At 38.3% G+C, this 17262-nt stretch overlaps 3 protein-coding genes across 5 annotated transcripts; all 3 read left to right on the top strand.

Annotated features, from left to right (window-relative positions):
- The first annotated feature begins 799 nt into the window (after positions 1-799).
- LOC124350615 lies at positions 800-3204 on the top strand. 2 transcript variants are annotated; one of them, XM_046801401.1, is made up of 9 exons: positions 800-1131; positions 1190-1299; positions 1365-1449; positions 1519-1677; positions 1744-1942; positions 2003-2220; positions 2308-2430; positions 2502-2653; positions 2736-3204. In XM_046801401.1, exons 1-9 carry the CDS (start codon positions 1009-1011, stop codon positions 3070-3072), a joined length of 1506 nt encoding a protein of 501 aa, XP_046657357.1. In that variant the 5' UTR covers positions 800-1008; the 3' UTR covers positions 3073-3204. The 2 variants fall into 2 exon arrangements, with proteins under 2 accessions (XP_046657357.1, XP_046657356.1); XM_046801400.1 differs by having other exon boundaries at positions 2003-2430.
- Positions 3205-7151: 3947 nt separating this feature from the next.
- On the top strand, positions 7152-9113 carry LOC124350724 (putative tRNA (cytidine(32)/guanosine(34)-2'-O)-methyltransferase). Of its 2 annotated transcripts, XM_046801544.1 has the most exons (6): positions 7152-7170; positions 7679-7879; positions 7939-8187; positions 8253-8462; positions 8529-8730; positions 8817-9113. In XM_046801544.1, exons 2-6 carry the CDS (start codon positions 7759-7761, stop codon positions 8941-8943), a joined length of 909 nt encoding a protein of 302 aa, XP_046657500.1. In that variant the 5' UTR covers positions 7152-7170; positions 7679-7758; the 3' UTR covers positions 8944-9113. The 2 variants fall into 2 exon arrangements, with proteins under 2 accessions (XP_046657500.1, XP_046657499.1); XM_046801543.1 differs by lacking the exon at positions 7152-7170 and having other exon boundaries at positions 7620-7879.
- Positions 9114-9633: 520 nt separating this feature from the next.
- On the top strand, positions 9634-12456 carry LOC124350590 (serine/threonine-protein kinase PLK1-like). The gene is made up of 10 exons (XM_046801364.1): positions 9634-9932; positions 10007-10231; positions 10297-10514; positions 10581-10676; positions 10743-10898; positions 10969-11156; positions 11222-11380; positions 11444-11597; positions 11667-11913; positions 11982-12456. Exons 1-10 carry the CDS (start codon positions 9831-9833, stop codon positions 12198-12200), a joined length of 1764 nt encoding a protein of 587 aa, XP_046657320.1. The 5' UTR covers positions 9634-9830; the 3' UTR covers positions 12201-12456.
- The last annotated feature ends 4806 nt before the right edge of the window (positions 12457-17262 follow it).

Genomic DNA, 17262 nt, shown 5'->3' with positions numbered 1-17262 from the left:
GAGTTGCACGAAGCCGGTCTGATCGATGAATGGACTGAAAGGAAACAGAAGAAGCTCCAAAAACGCCACTCTTTGTATAAACGAGGCCCGTAAAAGGCAGCATCCGACAATCAATCCTAAATCATTCCGGCACATTTTTCTGGCGCGTTTTACGTCTTCACCTTGGTAGTTGGCTACTTCATTTCTATTAATGGTTTTATCCGCGAAATTGTTTATTTTAGGATCTTTAGGTATTTTAAGAGGCTGAATAAAAATAAAATCAGTAAAGGACCTGTGGAAGAAGGAACCAATAACGGTGCCATTGCTGACGATGTAAGCTTGTAAGTAATTCAAGGTAAAGACGAAAAAGTCTTGTTCAATCAAAGAAGTAAAATCAAGTTCTTTACACTAAAATTTGCTTCAGAAGATATTTTCTATTTGATTTTCTCATTTATTTTGCTGGCAGATTCTTAGTCAAGATTATGAATAGTTGAGCATCCCATAAAATCAGGAACAAATTTTGATAAAATTAATAAATCAATGGACTGAGAAGATAGCAGTATCCGGTAGTATTTTTTTTATGGTATTTTTGTCTTATGTTGTTTGAATAATAGGTGCGGAATATATATGATAATCCATATGAATTTATTATTATTCACTTTGGGTTTGTCGTTATTGAATTCCTTGACAACTACTTAATACCGTATTACGCTTTTTTTATATATATAGCCTACGCCCAGTTACATATATTTTTTAAGGAAATTTTTGTTGTTTTGCATTTAAACAACCGTATAGTTTGTTTGTGTGTTTTTGTAAGTATCCCTGACAACTCAAGTGTTCTGCAAAGACATAACCGTACCTTTAAAACAACATCTTCCTCCAGTGACTGTCATAACAAAATTTATCCTTGGTGTTTTCACATCCGTTCCCCCACAGATTTTATTTCGTTTACTAAAAGCGCCAAGAAACAAGAAAGGTTAGCCCTCGTCACTTGATACGCTGTCTTTGCAGTAGACTTGTACCAAAATTATGAAAAATAATCCCAGCATAAAAGGACTCTGGTTGGCACTTGTCTTGCTTTGTTGGGGTAGTCTCTTCGTTTCCACCGAATTGACTTTTCTAAATGGAAAACACCTGACCGTGGGGTCACAGGTATGTGAATTGTGTAAAAATTTTAACTGAACTTATTAACTTTCTTTCCCCCTCAAAGATTTCAGATGTCCACGTCTTTTGGATGAGAAACGTTTCTGGTCATAATGTCAAAATTGGCGGTGTTGCTGGTGAGGCACTTGACGCACTATCTCTGCGCTACAACTTCACGTAAGTGTTTATGTAATATTCAATTTGGAATACTAGATTTTTGATCAGTTTGACTGGGTTGTTAGATACTCGATTCTACAGGTCAATGACAGTCGATTAGAAAAGCAAAGTAATACTCTACCAGGACTTGCTCATTACATGGCGACGGGAGTAAAGGATTAAACTAAACATTTAAAAAGTGCCGAGTTGTGATTATTACTTTCAACTTCTACATTTCAGAAATGTGACCTGGTTATTGGGCCTATAATCCTGACCCCTAGTCGTTTAGCCATCATGGACTTGGCGGAAGGTTACATGTATACTTCCGTCGCCCTTCTTATTCCCATGCCGAAACCTACAGACAATGCGGAGTCTTTAGTCAAGCCTTTTCAGTTATCGGTAAATAACATCCGCGCTTATTATAACTTTTACTCGTAATGTGTAACGAAAGGCAATTAAAAACAGGTCTGGATCGGATTATTGATTGCGATGCCCATAATTTCTGTCGCCCTTTACTTTTTCATTCGCCCATTGCCGCTGCGTATGTTGACTTCGCCTGCTGGTGAAAATGTCTTGGTGGATCCATCGCATGATGGATGGTTTCGTCGTTCAGTCAATACTCTGCAGGTTTTATTTGAGATTTTCCGAATTATCATGAACCAAGGTAAGGATCTAAATAATCCACATAGGTGCTCTTATAATTGACAGTGCTTTCTAATAACAGGAGGAAACATTCCACTGATGCGAAATGCAGTTTATTTCGTTTTCGGGTCATGGTGTCTGGGGGCAATGATTCTCGGATGTGCATACAACAGCGTGTTAACATCTTACATCCTGGGATCAAACGCTGAACAGCTTGTGAATTCTCTCACTGACCTTGCGAGAAAATCCAACGTTCATCTTGTTGTCGACAAAGGAAGTGCGGTAGAAAGCGTCCTCTTGGTGATAAAATCCTTTTACCCTAAAATATCAATAGGAATATCGTGGATTAATTTTGAATATTATAATGTTATCCACGACACCAATCAGGCTGCAAATGACGGACTCTTCAAACAGCTCGGCGACAAATTGCGAACTCAACCGTTGTCTTATTGTACCAAAAGGCAAGATTGTATTGATCTTGTGAAATCAGGATCCTATGCTTACCTACAGGTTGTTTTGCAACACGTTATTATGTTTCTCAAAGCAAATTTTTCTAAAGATTTTTCTGATTTGACTTATAGGGTTTGTTTATAGTAGCCAACGCCGTCGAAGAAGATTTCAGGGCTACGGGGAAATGTAATCTCGCTATTGCTAAAGAAACTGAACCGATCAGCGGTTCAGTAGGTTGGGCTCTATCAAAGAACAGTCCTTATATTAAAATCTTCTCCAAAGGGTAAGTGAATCCAGTGAATATTTCTTTATTTATTATTTTTCTAAATGACAAAAGACCACTTTTAACTTATCGTTTGATTCAGATTCATGGAGTTACACCAAGCTGGGCTAATCGATTTTTGGACCCAAAGGGAACTTCAAAAGCGTAAACACATCACCCACTGTGTAAACGAGGCCAATAAAGTTCAGATGCAAAAGGTATCCGACAGTAAAACAAAAATAACCTTGAATAATTTTTCGGGTGCGTTTTACATATTGCTCGTCGGTTACATAATTTCTTTCATCTTCTTCGTTAGCGAAAATGTTTATTTAAGGATCACAAAGTATAAAAGAGGTCACCCTAGAATTGCGCCAAACAAAATAGGGAGGGGGGTTGGTAATCAATCAAGTGCCAATCAAGAGGCGGGAAACGTTCATTAACCCGGGCCGATAACAGACAGATGGTCGGTCATAGAGATAGACTAAACGGAATTAAAAATTAATTTGATTGCTTTGTCATTCATGTTCAGAAACCTGAAAATCATGGCTGTCATATTATTAATAAATTTCTAAAGAGGGCTTGATTTTTTTACGTGTTAATGTTTCACATTCACACAATGTTCCCAAGTTTGAATTGCTAATGTTCAACATTACGTAGTAAAAAAAATACACTGAGACACGCACTTTTATTTTTTTCTGCTTATCATATTCTAGTTTATTAATAATCAATTTTGCCAAAGGTGAAAAAAAGCTGATGGTTATTAGCTATGAAATGTTAACAGCCACTTCAAAAGTCTGTTTGCAACTTGCATGGGGAGACTCGCAATTCAGCACACGACACCGTCATCGTCAAAGAATTCGGTTTTTAGTTAATGCCTTCAAATTTTATGAAATGATTTCTCTTTGAAAAGGGAACTAACTTAAAATTTTAAAAAATTTCTTATTCAGTTATTCCTATTCTCGCTGAACGCTGACTCGCCCTGCTGTGGCAACGTCGCGAGTGGCAACGCCGAAACCCCGAGGCCCGAATTGCCATCGATATTTCACCGCGAAAAACCGTTTCAGCAGCATCACACGTCACAACTTTTAAACATTAGCTACAATTTGTTGAATAATTATTTTGTGTTGAAGTTCAAGTAGGGTACAGAGTTGATATTTAGGCCTTTCATCTCAAAGCTTGATTAATCTGTAGTGCAATTGTAAACGCAGTGACCAGTATAAGTCGTAGTACCTGCAATAGGTCTACTTCTAGTGGAAACAATTGTTCTGTTACATTGCTACTAACAAAATGTGTGAATTGTGTGGTGAAACCTCTGACGAAGAAACTTTTTCACCAGAAGTCACGGTGAAAGAGATGAGGAATGGATTGTACCATATTCATTTGCATTTCGGATTTACATTTACTGGAAACTTTGGTATCGCCGAAAAGACAATTCAACTCTGTGGGTCCCACTCAAACCGCAGTTACATAATCATTTATGATGATGTAAATTATGGGAATGCTGAAGAAAATACTACTGGATTCATCCTTATTGTCAAAGAGATGCCAATGATGCCATGTGATGACCCTGACATCAGTGGGGCTGAAATGAGCACATTGAGCTCAAGTTTAATTGATGAGCAAGAACAACCACAAACAAAACGGCAAAAGTTTTGTGAAACTTCCTTTCTCTCAAAAGATCTGGGAACCAAACTGTCAAGTTCAATTGATGTGTGGATGAAAACTTATTACAAACGTAGTACTGCAAGTTCTGAATCTTTCATGTTACCGATGGTGAAGTTTGGTTCTAACAAATGGAGAATGGAAGTAAAGAATCCAAGTGATGGAGTTTTCCACACGAATCTTTATTCAATATCCATTTGGATAGATCTTGGAACCAGTACAATAATAGAAAAGAATCTGATCATTATGTCGAAGGGGCTGGCCGAAATGTTTTACAACCAACATTTATGTGACGTGCACTTCGACTTTAAAGACAGCCAGACTGTTGGTGCTCACGTTGTTATTCTATCGGCTGGCAGCCCAGTTTTCTCTGCTATGTTTCGATCTGAGTTTCTGGAATCAAAAACCAAAAATGTGACCATCACTGACATTGACATTGAAGTGTTCCGGCAGCTCCTCATCTACCTGTACACGGGCAGCGCCCCCAAACTGGCCGAGGAAAACATGACGCAGTTGCTCTTCGAGGCCGCGGACAAATACAACATCGACAACCTCAAAACCGAATGCACCGATGCTTTGCTGAAACGTGTGAATCTCGACAATGCCATCCGTTTACTGGTTTGGTCTCATCTCCACTCAGTAGCAAAGCTTAAAGAAGCAACCTTGAAGTTTTTGGCTGCAAACAGTCTTGAAATTTGCTCTCAGCTGGAATGGATGCATTTGATTAAAAACTACCCCGAATTGTGTCTGCTGGCTACGCAGCACATGTCAAAACTGCTCAACAACACCAACAAAACTAACAAATCTGCCAATTATTACCATAATGACGTGGAACAAGGACTGGAGTATTAACGTGCACTTTTACAAGCGAGCATTATATGCTAAATCGACTTAATTTCATTTTTCCTTTCGGATTTCAAGTGATAAACACGTAAAATGTTTGTGTTACCCCTTTACTTATGTTAACTTCTCATTCGCGGTCAACCATTTCATTTAGTGTACTTGTTGTAAATGTTTTACGCAGAAAATAGAATGTAGAGGTTTATGTAATTGTAAATTTCTACGTCATTTTACTATTGCATTGAATAGCTTTGTTAAGTGCTGAACTATTTTTATGGACTTTGTGTGAAGCTATTTCTAACCTTCCATGCACACAAAAAATGTTTTATTTACACAGGAGTTGCATCAATTTATTTGCAGATATGGGAGATTAATTATTATGTTTTTATTTGTAATGAAAATTTTATCTCTTTGAAGGTTTACCGAACGCGAGAAGTGAAAAGAAAATGGACGAAACCGAAAACGCAGAAAAAATGTTGATGGTTTGGCTGCTGATTTCGAACTTCTACAGCACAATCAGTTCTGAAGCGCAAAATATTGTCAAACGTTTACAAGATCAAGATGGCCCCGGCCGAAAAAGCAAATAACTGTTAAGCGAAATAGGATTTTAAAGAAAATTCGTACTTTTACCCGAAATTTTTTGTCGAAAATTATTTCGTGCTTTTTCTCAAGAGAGTCACAATTTATTTTGCTTGATAATACCAACATCACACAATTAGTTATCTGCATGTCGATTCATAGAAAAGTGGAAGCCACTGCAGAAGAATGCCCGCTGCCAAATCTCTCAGTGTCACTGTCAAAGTTCGGGATTTCTGATCTTGACTGGACTCCTACAAAAACAATGGGATTCCCAGTTTGACCAACGCAATACTTTAACTTTGTAATTTTTTTTTTTTAAATTTTTCTAACCAAGTTTCTTCAGTAAGGAAATCTTTCTCTAATACGAAACCAACCTGTCGACACTACGAATACGAAAATGCAAGATGTGTCTAAACTTACACAACTCACCGCTGTAGACGAAATGTGGAAAGCATGAAGAAGACATCCGCTTTAGGCTTGGTGGAATACTCCAATCAGAACCAAACCATCATGGATATTTAAACCCACGAGTAAGTACAGGTAATTTACTGATATTTTACTTCGTAAAAAACACAAAACTGATATCGAGTTAATCGTCAAAAAATGCCATTTGACGATCCTCTCCTTCCAAGATAACAAATTTCCTGGAATTGTCGTCTATTCGTATTGATCTCATCCTCGGTAAAAATTCTTGGTCTCTTTTCTTTTCTTCTATTCTTACTTTTGAAATGGGATTTAACTAACAAAATTTTCATTTATTTTTCAGATTGGGAAATATTGCTGCACTAGCTGCAGTATCAAAAAGTATGGCCTCTGCGAATCCGAAAATGCTTCTCATTTTGTGGCCCCAGTTTTTTCTATGGTGATGTTTCCAGCTCACATCATCCATGCCAGAAATGACTTAGTGAAGGTCGTATTTTTAGTAACTAGTCGAAGTAGTCTACTCAGCCTGTATATTCAGTTCATTTGCCATTCGATATCAGCCTATTTAAGCTTTTTTAGGGATTTTTGGCCTTCCAATTATTCTCAGGCGGCGAAAGAGACTCTTTACAAAGCATCGTCGGTAGCCGCCAAGACTGCAAAGAAAACTAGGAAGAAGGTCTACGCCTAAGGAATTCATTCTTGTTGGAGCGACGTACATCACCGTCCCCCAAAGATCGAATAGTGCCGACGCTATTATTATTGATCTTTCGGGAATTTCACCTTGATGAATGTGTTCCATCCGGGTGAAGATTGCAACAAGATGTGTTCTCAAGTTACCATGGATTCAATCAGCTTAAATCTTCACTGAGAGTTTCGCATTTTTGGGGTTATCGCCAATGTCATGAAAGTGAAACCAGAGGGAGGAGTCTGAACCCAACCAACTAAACCACACAAAAGAATAAAATCGCCCGTGGCTCGACCATCTGCTGCCACGTAGCCGATTTTATCAGCATATCGTTGGAATCCATGAAAAAGTAAGTCGAAATTTAATCTCTCATCAATGACGATAACATTGTCCGTTATACCGCTTGTAGTACAAGTTTGACATTTTCTTACTTTAAAAACACTTTCTCCTTAATTTTCTTTCCCTCTGTCATACGCTGTAGAGTATCGAAATTAAAATATTTTTCCCTACCCACCCTATTTAAAAAAATTAACGACCATTCATTTATTGTTGGATATATCCGCAAATATTCCTAGGAGTTGTCGCGTCTGTCGTCCTCCACTTTTTTTGTATCCGGATGAATCGTTATATCAGAGCATCCCTGCTGCTGCCTCCTCCGCCATCACCTTACCTTCTTCTCGGTCTTCTGTCATTTTCACTGCCGTTGTCTTCCGCATGTGTTTACATTAGTCAAATTTCAGACAAATTTCCGGCCACATTTAATTTAACAACGTTAACCAACACGTTATAGTTGGTTAACCGATCGTTAGAGTCGTCTGCTAACGTCGAACCATTTGTTTTTGCATGCTGTCACTCAGTCTTCTTGAAAAGTCTGCTGGAAACGTGTTGTATCGAGACTTTGTTGTCAAAATTTCGTCGTATCGTCAACAACATAATAATGGGAAAAACCTCAAAAGATAAACGAGACGTCTATTATAGATTGGCTAAAGAAGAAGGATGGAGGGCTCGGTCGGCTTTCAAACTACTGCAAATTGATGAAGAATTTCGTATATTCGAAGGTATATGTTAAATCTGTATAGATATTTGGTATTTAATATTGATTCTTGTTCTTTTTAAGGAGTTAAAAATGCAGTGGACCTCTGTGCAGCTCCAGGCAGCTGGAGCCAAGTTTTAACCAGAAAGTTACATAACAAAGATGAAAATGTTTCTGCTAAAATTGTCGCTGTAGATTTGCAAGCAATGGCACCTTTACCTGGTGTCATTCAAATTCAAGGTGACATCACACAGTTATCTACAGCAGAAAAAATCATTTCCTATTTCGAAGGGGAAAAGGCAGATTTGGTTGTCTGTGATGGTGCACCAGATGGTATTTATAGCTGACTTCCTAGGTTTACTTGCTTTAATTTGACTACATACTACAAATTTATTTAGTTACTGGATTGCACGATATTGATGAATATGTCCAAGCCCAACTGCTTTTAGCAGCCTTAAATATCACCACTCATGTTCTCAAAGATGGTGGAATTTTTGTTGCCAAAATCTTCAGGGGACGAGATATAACATTGCTTTACTCACAGCTTAGAATATTTTTTCCCAAAGTCACCGTAGCAAAACCAATGAGCTCCAGGAATTCAAGTATAGGTATGTATATATATGGTGGGAGCATATATTTTACATTACAATAAATATTATTTTCCCTTTTTGCAGAGGCATTTGTTGTCTGTCAGAATTATTCTCCTCCAAGTGGCTACATCCCAAATATGTCAAATCCTCTGTTGGACCACCAATATTGTGACTGGAATGAATGGGAAGGTCCTAACAGAGTGATAGTGCCTTTTTTGGCATGCGGTGATCTCAGTGCGTACGACTCTGACATGAGCTATCCTTTGGACGCAGAATATAAATTCAGGTAATAAAACGGATGTCTTTATGACGGCGAAACATGAAAAATGTATTGCTTTATTCATAAAACATTTTTCTTTTTTTAATTTATAGACCACCAACACAAACTCCGATTAATCCACCGTACCAAGAAGCCGTTTGCATAAGGAAACAAGATCAGTTAGCAAAGCCTGCAGTGGATCAGCTTACCAAAATGGAATCTCTTGAATTGAAGGAATAGTAGTTTACTTCGTCACGACAAATGCTGAAGAAATATCTTATGTTGCAACATTTTTCATTGCTGTTGTATTTTCTAGTAGATGATTACGCCTCTAACTAATCATTCAAATATTAATCATCTACCAGAAAATATAACATTTAATAAACAACACAGGAGGACTTCGTCTTTGCTATCGTGCAATTTCTCGTTATTTCATTGAAACAACAGTTCTTAAGATGAATTATGTCAACTCTACTGACAATTTTTTAAATTAAATTTTCAAACAAGGTTTACATTAAAAACATATGCACCAATACCAATGCTCACCAAAAATTGAAATTTTAACTAACTAATGGAGTGATTAAGGCTATTTTAGGTTTATGTATTTGGCTGGCCTGGTTGGTGTAATTATTTCATACAAAAACAACATTTCTATTTTCTAGTAAATCTGATCTGTGATCTCATGAGCATGATCTGTAATTTTATTTTGTATTTCGAAAAATCTTGTAGTACCGTAGTAAATTTTTTTTTATTCCTATAATTTAAAATAGTATTTGCTAAAATAGAATAAAAATTTGAAAAAGAAATTTAACAAAAACCGCAAAAACGTTACAAAATAAGCAAAATCACCATTTTGAAAAATATGGCAATGTTGCATTTCAAACCGTTAGGTATTTGAAGAACTCGAGCCTCCAACAATTTAAATGTTGCCTGCTGCAACTGTTAAAAGCTTCCCTTGAACGAGAGAAGACGTTCGTGTTGACCGTTGGTCCGAAAGTTTTTAATTTAACTGCCAATCTATTCGAGAATTATTTTACACACTGTCTTGATTGAAAAGACGAGCATTTTTTACCCCCATTCTATTTTATTTCATTTGATCGGTGTCGATTTTAATTACGAATTTCAAAATGAATTCCAATAAGCCAGTACCTGAACCTGAAATCATCCCTGATATTCTTCTTGATCCTGGCACCAAAAAACGTTACGTGAGAGGCAAATTTCTTGGAAAGGTAAGAGAAAAGTTGAAGCAATGTAACTTAGCAATTGAAATAACAAATGGCTTTCAACTTGATTGAATAACTAGGGTGGGTTTGCCAAATGCTATGAGCTCACAGACAGCGCTACCAACCAGATCTTCGCTGGCAAAATAGTTTCCAAGCAGCTTCTGCAAAAGCAGCACCAGAAGGATAAGATGGCCCAGGAGATTTCTATTCATCGCTCGCTGGTCCATAAACACGTTGTTGGATTTTACAGTTTTTTTGAGGACAGTAACTTTGTCTTCATTGTTTTGGAGCTTTGCAAAAGAAGGGTAAGTGCCCTACCATTTCATTTGTTTTTCGAATAATTTTTTTCAATGTTGTGTTGCTTTTTTAGAGTCTCATGGAGTTGCACAAAAGAAGAAAGGCGATCACTGAACCTGAAGCTCGCTGCTTCATGCACCAACTTTTTCTTGGTGTTAAGCATCTCCACGAACACAAGATCATACACAGAGACTTGAAACTGGGTAATATTTTCCTCAATGAAGACATGGAGCTGAAGATTGGAGACTTTGGCCTTGCAACAAAGTTAGATTTTGATGGTGAAAGGAAAAAGTAAGATATTTTGTGCTCATTGTTTGTAAGCTTTGCTAAATGTTTTATCTACTTTACTGTTGATAGGACTCTGTGTGGCACTCCCAACTACATTGCACCCGAAGTTTTGTGCAAAAAAGGCCACAGTTACGAAGTGGATATTTGGTCTATGGGCTGCATTTTGTAAGTTTCATGTTAAACAAATGAAATGGTGTTGGAATGTTTATTTACTTTCTTTGCAATCCCTAGATACACTTTATTGGTTGGGCATCCTCCCTTTGAAACACAGTCGCTCAAGGATACCTACAGCAAAATCAAAAAGAATGAGTTTCATGTTCCGTCTCGTATTGGTCCTCTGGCTCGTACTCTTATCATCAAAATGCTTCAAGCAGATCCTAGCAGCCGGTAAGTTGAATTTCTACTTGCACTTTTTCGTGGTCTTGTTTATTAAATTCGGGATTTTCTTTCTAAATAGACCCACCGTGGATCAATGTTTGAACGACGACTTCATGACTCAGGGTTACATGCCTTCGCGCCTGCCTTTGTCTTGCTTGACTATGCCACCGCGATTTGATCCTCGTCTCAACAACAGTCTTATTGCCGTCCGTCGACCTCTCGGCGAAATCAACCGGGATTCCCCTCTTATTTCCAATGAAGTACAAGGTATAATGAATCGACCATTTTTTTCCCTTTGCAATGGTTTGCTACATTTCTACGTGTTATTGCAGGCGTCAAGGGCGAACCAGTTAACTCACCAGCCACTGCCGACACACCATTTCCGGCCGTTCCATCAGGCCCATCGCCTCAGCAACTGCTCCGCGACTTGCAGCAACAACTTTTCAAACTTTTCACCTCGAAACCCAACGAGAAAATTCCATTCCTCATGGGTAAGATTGTTTTCTAGTTCCGCTGAAGTAATCAATTTCATAGCCACTTTGTTTTATCTTTAGATGAGGCCGAAGATCCTGCTGCCATTCCGATGGTGTGGGTTTCCAAATGGGTCGACTATTCTGACAAGTACGGCTTTGGTTATCAGTTGAGTGACGACACGATCGGTGTCATTTTCAACGATCTCACCAAGCTGCTATTGCACGTCGATGGAAAGTAAGTTGGAGTGATCTTTTGTTTTGATTTTAAATGGCTCAAACTAATGCAACTTTATTCTTTCTTTAGAGCCATTCAGTACGTCGAACGAGATGGTATTGAAAAGTACCACACACTGGACTGCTACCCTCCTCAGATGGAGAAAAAGATGAAGCTGTTGGCTTACTTTCGGTCCTACATGCAAGAGAATTTAATCAAAGCTGGTGGCTCCGTCCTTCCGAGAGAAGGTGACGAACTTATCCGCCTACCATTCCTTCGGCAGTGGTTCCGTACCTCGCGGGCCGTCGTAATGCATCTGACCAACGGCACGTTACAGGTAAAACATTTTCGGTGGATTAAATTGTATTTTTCTTCAACTTACCGATTTCTATTACTATTCTACAGGTCAATTATTTCCGAGATCACGTCAAAATTATTCTGTGTCCTTTGATGGGAGCCGTCTCAGTTATTGATGAAGACAAAAATTTCCGAACATTCCGGCTCACATCTCTAGCCCAATACGGCTGTTCAAATGATTTACTACAGCGGTTGGAGTATGTGCGCGAAAAAATTTCGTTTCTTTTAGCGCCCAAGTCGCAGACTCACGGTGTCCGCGCCAAGTGATTTTTTCTTTTTACATATATATTTCTTTTTAATGTGAATATTCGCCCAAATCCCAGCTCTTAATTTTTTATTTTTTTCATATTTTCTGAATCGTTTTAAAAATGTGAAACTGCCTCGAGTTGTTTTAAAATTGAACATCTATCTCCCATACTTCAAATTCTCTTTCTCTTTTACGGTTTTTTTTTTGCGTTAGAAATGGTAGATAATCTCCCCATTATTCTTTTACCTAAAGTAATACACGTAGTTTTTAAAGTAAGAACATTTGTTTTAAAGGTGTTTGACTATATCATGCATTTATTCAAATGGGAGTTGCTGTATCGTTTTCAAATAATGGATTCGGAAAGCTGTTTGTTTGAAGTAGCCCATCGTTTAAAAAAACGCTTGGTTATCTTTTTTTCGAAAAATATATTTAACAAGTGGTGATATTGTGGTTGACCATTGTGGTTGAATTCAAACCAAAATAGTCTTCGATGGTTTGGGCCGTTTCTGATTTTCACATGGCTTCCTGAACAACGTCACATGTGCGCCGCGTGATTACACGAATCGGTCGTGTATTCGTCGGACCACACCGTTCCAAATAAAAACTATGTAAAAATCGAGTTAGAGCCTCGAAGTGAAAATTTATACTTTCTGCGACGAAAATAACACAAAATAGTGGATGGAACTCGTAATGTATAACTAAACAGCTGCAAAGGGATAAGCTTATAAAAGAAGTGCAGATTGAAAATGTAAAACCGCCCACACTGTAGAAAAGAAAAAATTACATGGATTTGAATGTATTGTTAGCAGTCATAACGCCAACTGACAGTCTCACGTATTTCATTTGTAAAGCAGCATATTGCTCCGTTCTTTTACCAAAACGACAGCAGACACTGGGAAAAGACACCGTAATTCAAAATTTCAATCAAATGTTGTGCTCACAACCGTGTAATTATAAATAAATGGAAAATACAAAATAGGGATGTATAAACTGTGTTTGAAGATAGAAAGAAATCTTTTTTGGAAAAAATGTCGAGTGCGCATTAACTATTTTGGTGAGTGTGGCAACGACTGGACCCAAAAATTCGTGACAGACGCCTGTAGCAAGTTTTTACATCTGTTGCATTGTTTGTAAACGTGAATGTACGGTAATTCAATTGAATAATTTTGTTCAAAATGCTTTGCCCGTTTCCCAAGCCACATGATTGCATGCGTGTGAAAATGACACAATGTTTGATTTAAACTTGTTGAGAGGCACAATACCATAGAGATATTAGAACTAAACTTGCTCGAGCTTGGCGTCTCGACCATAACATATCACACACCACATTTGAAGTTGACGCCACTGTATTATTAGTTTTAAACAGTGACTTATTGTTCTATTTTTTTCTATTTTTAATTAACAGTTGTCGAGTACACAAATTGAATTTGAATTCTTCTTGCAAGCCGTTGGACCTGGACAAGCTTTCTCACCTGCAGCAGGACACCTGAGAGATCTTCAGTGGCTGTTTGTGCTTCCACGTTAATGTAAGTGCTGGCCCATCAGCTTTACTATTATTTGTTTATAAGAACTTGAGTGTTGATCCAGCTAGTTAGTGAAACACAGTAGTCGGGTAGTTTTGAGGATTCACACAAGGTGGTGGAGCCATTTGAGATTGTGGGTGGGCACAAAGCGAAAACCAGACATCCAGTCGTCCATGATAGTTTTATATAACCAGCAAATGAATTGAGTTTTATTGCTTTGAACAAACACGAAAGAAACATTTTTCTGCCTTGGAGACACTCACATGAAGGAGAAAATATCCAATTGTGGTAGTTGTGGAATCCGTACAGTCCCTGCAGCAATTAAAAGTGTTTTGACTCAGGCTCTCTCTCTCTCCACACACACACACACACACACATACATTCTCTTGCACATATACTGTTTGTCTATGTGTGTCTTATTAGCTTTATGTCGTCGCGACTGTTTCACACACCATCCCGGTGTGTGTTTAACACCCCGGGATTGAGAGCCCCAAATTTTTTTATTATTATTGTCATAATTCGCCAGCAACAAATAAGTGGGAACAAAAAAGACGTTGATCAGCGGTACAAACACACACTAAACATATAAAGACTCATTAAATAAAGAAAATCAGAGAGAGAGAGAGGGATTCGTTTTAATATGTGTGGTCCTTTTATAAGTGTAATAAACGGCCAATAAGGAGGCGGCGCAACGGATCATTAAGGTGACGACGAACTCCTTTACACGATTGAATGATTCCATCATATATAGGAAGAAAAAAACAACCAAAAAGACGCAGCAGGGCCAGCGAAAGAGAATGTCTAGGGCCGTAAAAAGGAATCGAATAAAAATAAAGAATCCCAATCCTTCCCCCCGCATACCTTGAATGAATATTCGTGTGAAAAACAAATTTTAAAGATTTTTTTTTTTTTTTCTTGAATTGCTGTGGTTAAATTTTTTTTTTCATTCTTAACCCGATTCATCGCCCGGCACTTCATTAAAAAAAAAAAAAGAAAATCTACCACCAGCCTGCAGAGTCTGCAAGTGGTGATCGTTTTATTGTCGAGCGATTCACGCGAAAAAATTACAGAAATTTATTATTTACAAAAAAAAAAATAATAATAAAAGAACGTCTTTACATCATCAGCTGGCAGTAAAACTTCATAACTTGAATACCAATAATTCTTTGGTGAGAATCACCAAGCCTATCGTAGCTAAGAGAAAAACGGTCAACTAACATTGTCGTCGTTCCGGTCGTCGGCCTTTTTTTTTTCTTAAATGGATCCATGCACTCCACTCCTTGTGGGTTGGAATTACAAGTTAGATAGAAAAAAATCTCGATCGCCCAGTTATTAAAAACCGCCATTTATTTTCTTATTCGGAGAGACCAGAAAAATTGGTCGTCGAAAATTCTTCCATCACCTGCTGATGTACAGCCCAACAGCTGTTGTATAACTCGCCGTTTTGAGTATAGTTGGGATCATTGTCGAACAGTTCAAGAAGTTGTGTTATTCATTCCAAGATTTGTCTAGCTGACCCTCCCAACGTCTGGAAAACACCTGGAACGACGTTCTTTTTGAATGGACACGAGCCAATTGCTTCTCTCTAACTTTTTCCTCCCCTCTCTCTCTCTCCATTCAAATATTGAATATGACCGTTGCCACGTGCCATCTGACACACGGGGCCATATCCCGAGTGTTGTTGGCTTCAGGGTGGGGGGGAAACGACATTTTAGTATATGATCGACCATTTAACAGCACCAACTTTTTCTTCTTTCTTTCATTGTGCGTGTGTGGGGGAGACGCGGCCATTTTAGGTGGTGCGATTTACCCACCCGGTAATCAATTAAAAACAATTTTCTCCGACCATCAAAATCGGAAGGAAATAAAAAAAATAATTCCGACTTGCGCCCAGCGTTATTTGAAAAATGAATTTTCGGTTGTTTAGTTATTTTTTTTTTCGTTTTTTCGTTATTTTTTTAATTCTTTTTGATTGGTGTGAAAGCATCCTCGAGCTTCCCACGCATCTCTGACATTATAACATTTCCTCGGTCGTTGTTCATCGGCGTCGTCTCTTTTGCGGTCGGCCATTAATAAACAAAAACAGAAGCGAAAAAATGGGGGGGTTGGAATTATTAAATATATATCCTATCGCGCCGTGTACAGTCCCCATGTTGTTGTTGGCTGTGCGCCTCTTCCTATATTTACTACCGGGCGCATGCAGATGACGCTCGCTGCTGACTACCGCCAGCTCTCCTGGTTCTTTCTGGTCCTGTATAACGTTGCGTGGAGACTATTTTTCGATTCGAGTACGGAAGGAGACGAAGAAGGAAGGAGAGAGGGAGGCCAGCACCATCGTGAGAAAGTCGTAAGGGTGATTAAGAAAACATCGATCCGAGTCTATGTCATTGCGGTCAATCGGTTGCAATATGCCGAAAAAAAAAATATTCGAATCAAAGAAAAAGAATCAAAAGAAAAACGGCAACAATGTTTCCCCCTTCCGTGCGGATTGGCTTGTAATTATTTCCTTAAAAAATGGAAAAAGAAAAAACACGAAACGAAAGAAGAAGAAGAAGAAAAAAGGTCTCGCAAGTTTAACAGTAGCGAACGAACGAAAGAAAACGGCCCTAGCTTGTATACGTGTGTGTGTGTTACGTGTGTGCGATGGGATAAGAGGATGGATGGAACAGACCGGAAGTTTGCCGAGTTTGTGTGTGTGAGAGGCTCATCATGCCGACGTTCCCACACGACGGAACGTCGCGCACACACACAGGGCCCACCTTTCCAATGCCACACACACACAATTGCTCCCGTATTTTCTTCTTTCCACTTGTTCTTCATCCCAATTTCTTTTTTTTTGTAAATTTTATTTTGTTTAGACTCGGGGTTGGATTGAGACTGTAGAGAAATACTTGGCGACACTTTGATTCATTTCAATTAATTTCGTTTGAATTTTTTGAAATCATTTCACCGGTGATTTGAATGCCTCGATAGACTCAATTTGAAACACCCGCCCATTTTGTATGCCTTTACAGAGCGAAATTTTTTGTTGTTCACACCGAACCCAACGCGCACAGCCTTTGAATGAGGGTCGTTGCCTTTTTATTACGCAACCTTGTTTATTTATTTATTATATTTTTACATTTCGGTAACCGACAAAAACAAAAAACAAGAAGCGATTCTTTTTCGAAAGTAGATTGCGTTCGTGTGTGGCTACTAGTCATAACAGCGTGATGACTAGAGAACACGATATGATTTCTCATTGGTCATCTTTTTTTTCTAAATCATTTCCCCAATTTCATATTTTTTCTAATCAAATAAAAAATAATTGCAACTCATTTTATCTGCAATTTTGTTTGAACATCATTTTTTGATGAATAGCCAAATTTCTGTCGCGCCATTTTTTGAAATTTTGAAATGGGAAGGAAGGAAGCGGGCGGCTCTACTAGCCTATAACGTGAATGGCAATCATTCTTCATTTGTTTTTTAAAATCAGGAATTCGGCCTTCGTTGCATCTCTGAAACGAACGCAAATGTCCAGTCCACATGTCCTTGTCTATGTATAGACGTCGGCATGTAC

The sequence above is a fragment of the Daphnia pulicaria genome, chromosome 7, assembly GCF_021234035.1.
Source record: "Daphnia pulicaria isolate SC F1-1A chromosome 7, SC_F0-13Bv2, whole genome shotgun sequence".
Taxonomy (NCBI): domain Eukaryota; kingdom Metazoa; phylum Arthropoda; class Branchiopoda; order Diplostraca; family Daphniidae; genus Daphnia; species Daphnia pulicaria.
This window is presented reverse-complemented; position numbering and strand designations above follow the sequence as displayed.

Coding starts and splice junctions, on each gene's coding strand:
- LOC124350615 (XM_046801400.1), top strand. CDS start 1,009: ATGAAAAATAATCCCAGCATAAAAGGACTCTGGTTGGCACTTGTCTTG. Junction 1,300..1,364: donor TCTCTGCGCTACAACTTCAC/GTAAGTGTTTAT, acceptor CTGGGTTGTTAG/ATACTCGATTCTACAGGTCA. Junction 2,654..2,735: donor ATTAAAATCTTCTCCAAAGG/GTAAGTGAATCC, acceptor CGTTTGATTCAG/ATTCATGGAGTTACACCAAG.
- LOC124350724 (XM_046801544.1), top strand. CDS start 7,759: ATGGGAAAAACCTCAAAAGATAAACGAGACGTCTATTATAGATTGGCT. Junction 7,880..7,938: donor AGAATTTCGTATATTCGAAG/GTATATGTTAAA, acceptor GTTCTTTTTAAG/GAGTTAAAAATGCAGTGGAC. Junction 8,731..8,816: donor GACGCAGAATATAAATTCAG/GTAATAAAACGG, acceptor TTTAATTTATAG/ACCACCAACACAAACTCCGA.
- LOC124350590 (XM_046801364.1), top strand. CDS start 9,831: ATGAATTCCAATAAGCCAGTACCTGAACCTGAAATCATCCCTGATATT. Junction 10,232..10,296: donor TGGAGCTTTGCAAAAGAAGG/GTAAGTGCCCTA, acceptor TTGCTTTTTTAG/AGTCTCATGGAGTTGCACAA. Junction 11,381..11,443: donor GAAAATTCCATTCCTCATGG/GTAAGATTGTTT, acceptor TTTTATCTTTAG/ATGAGGCCGAAGATCCTGCT.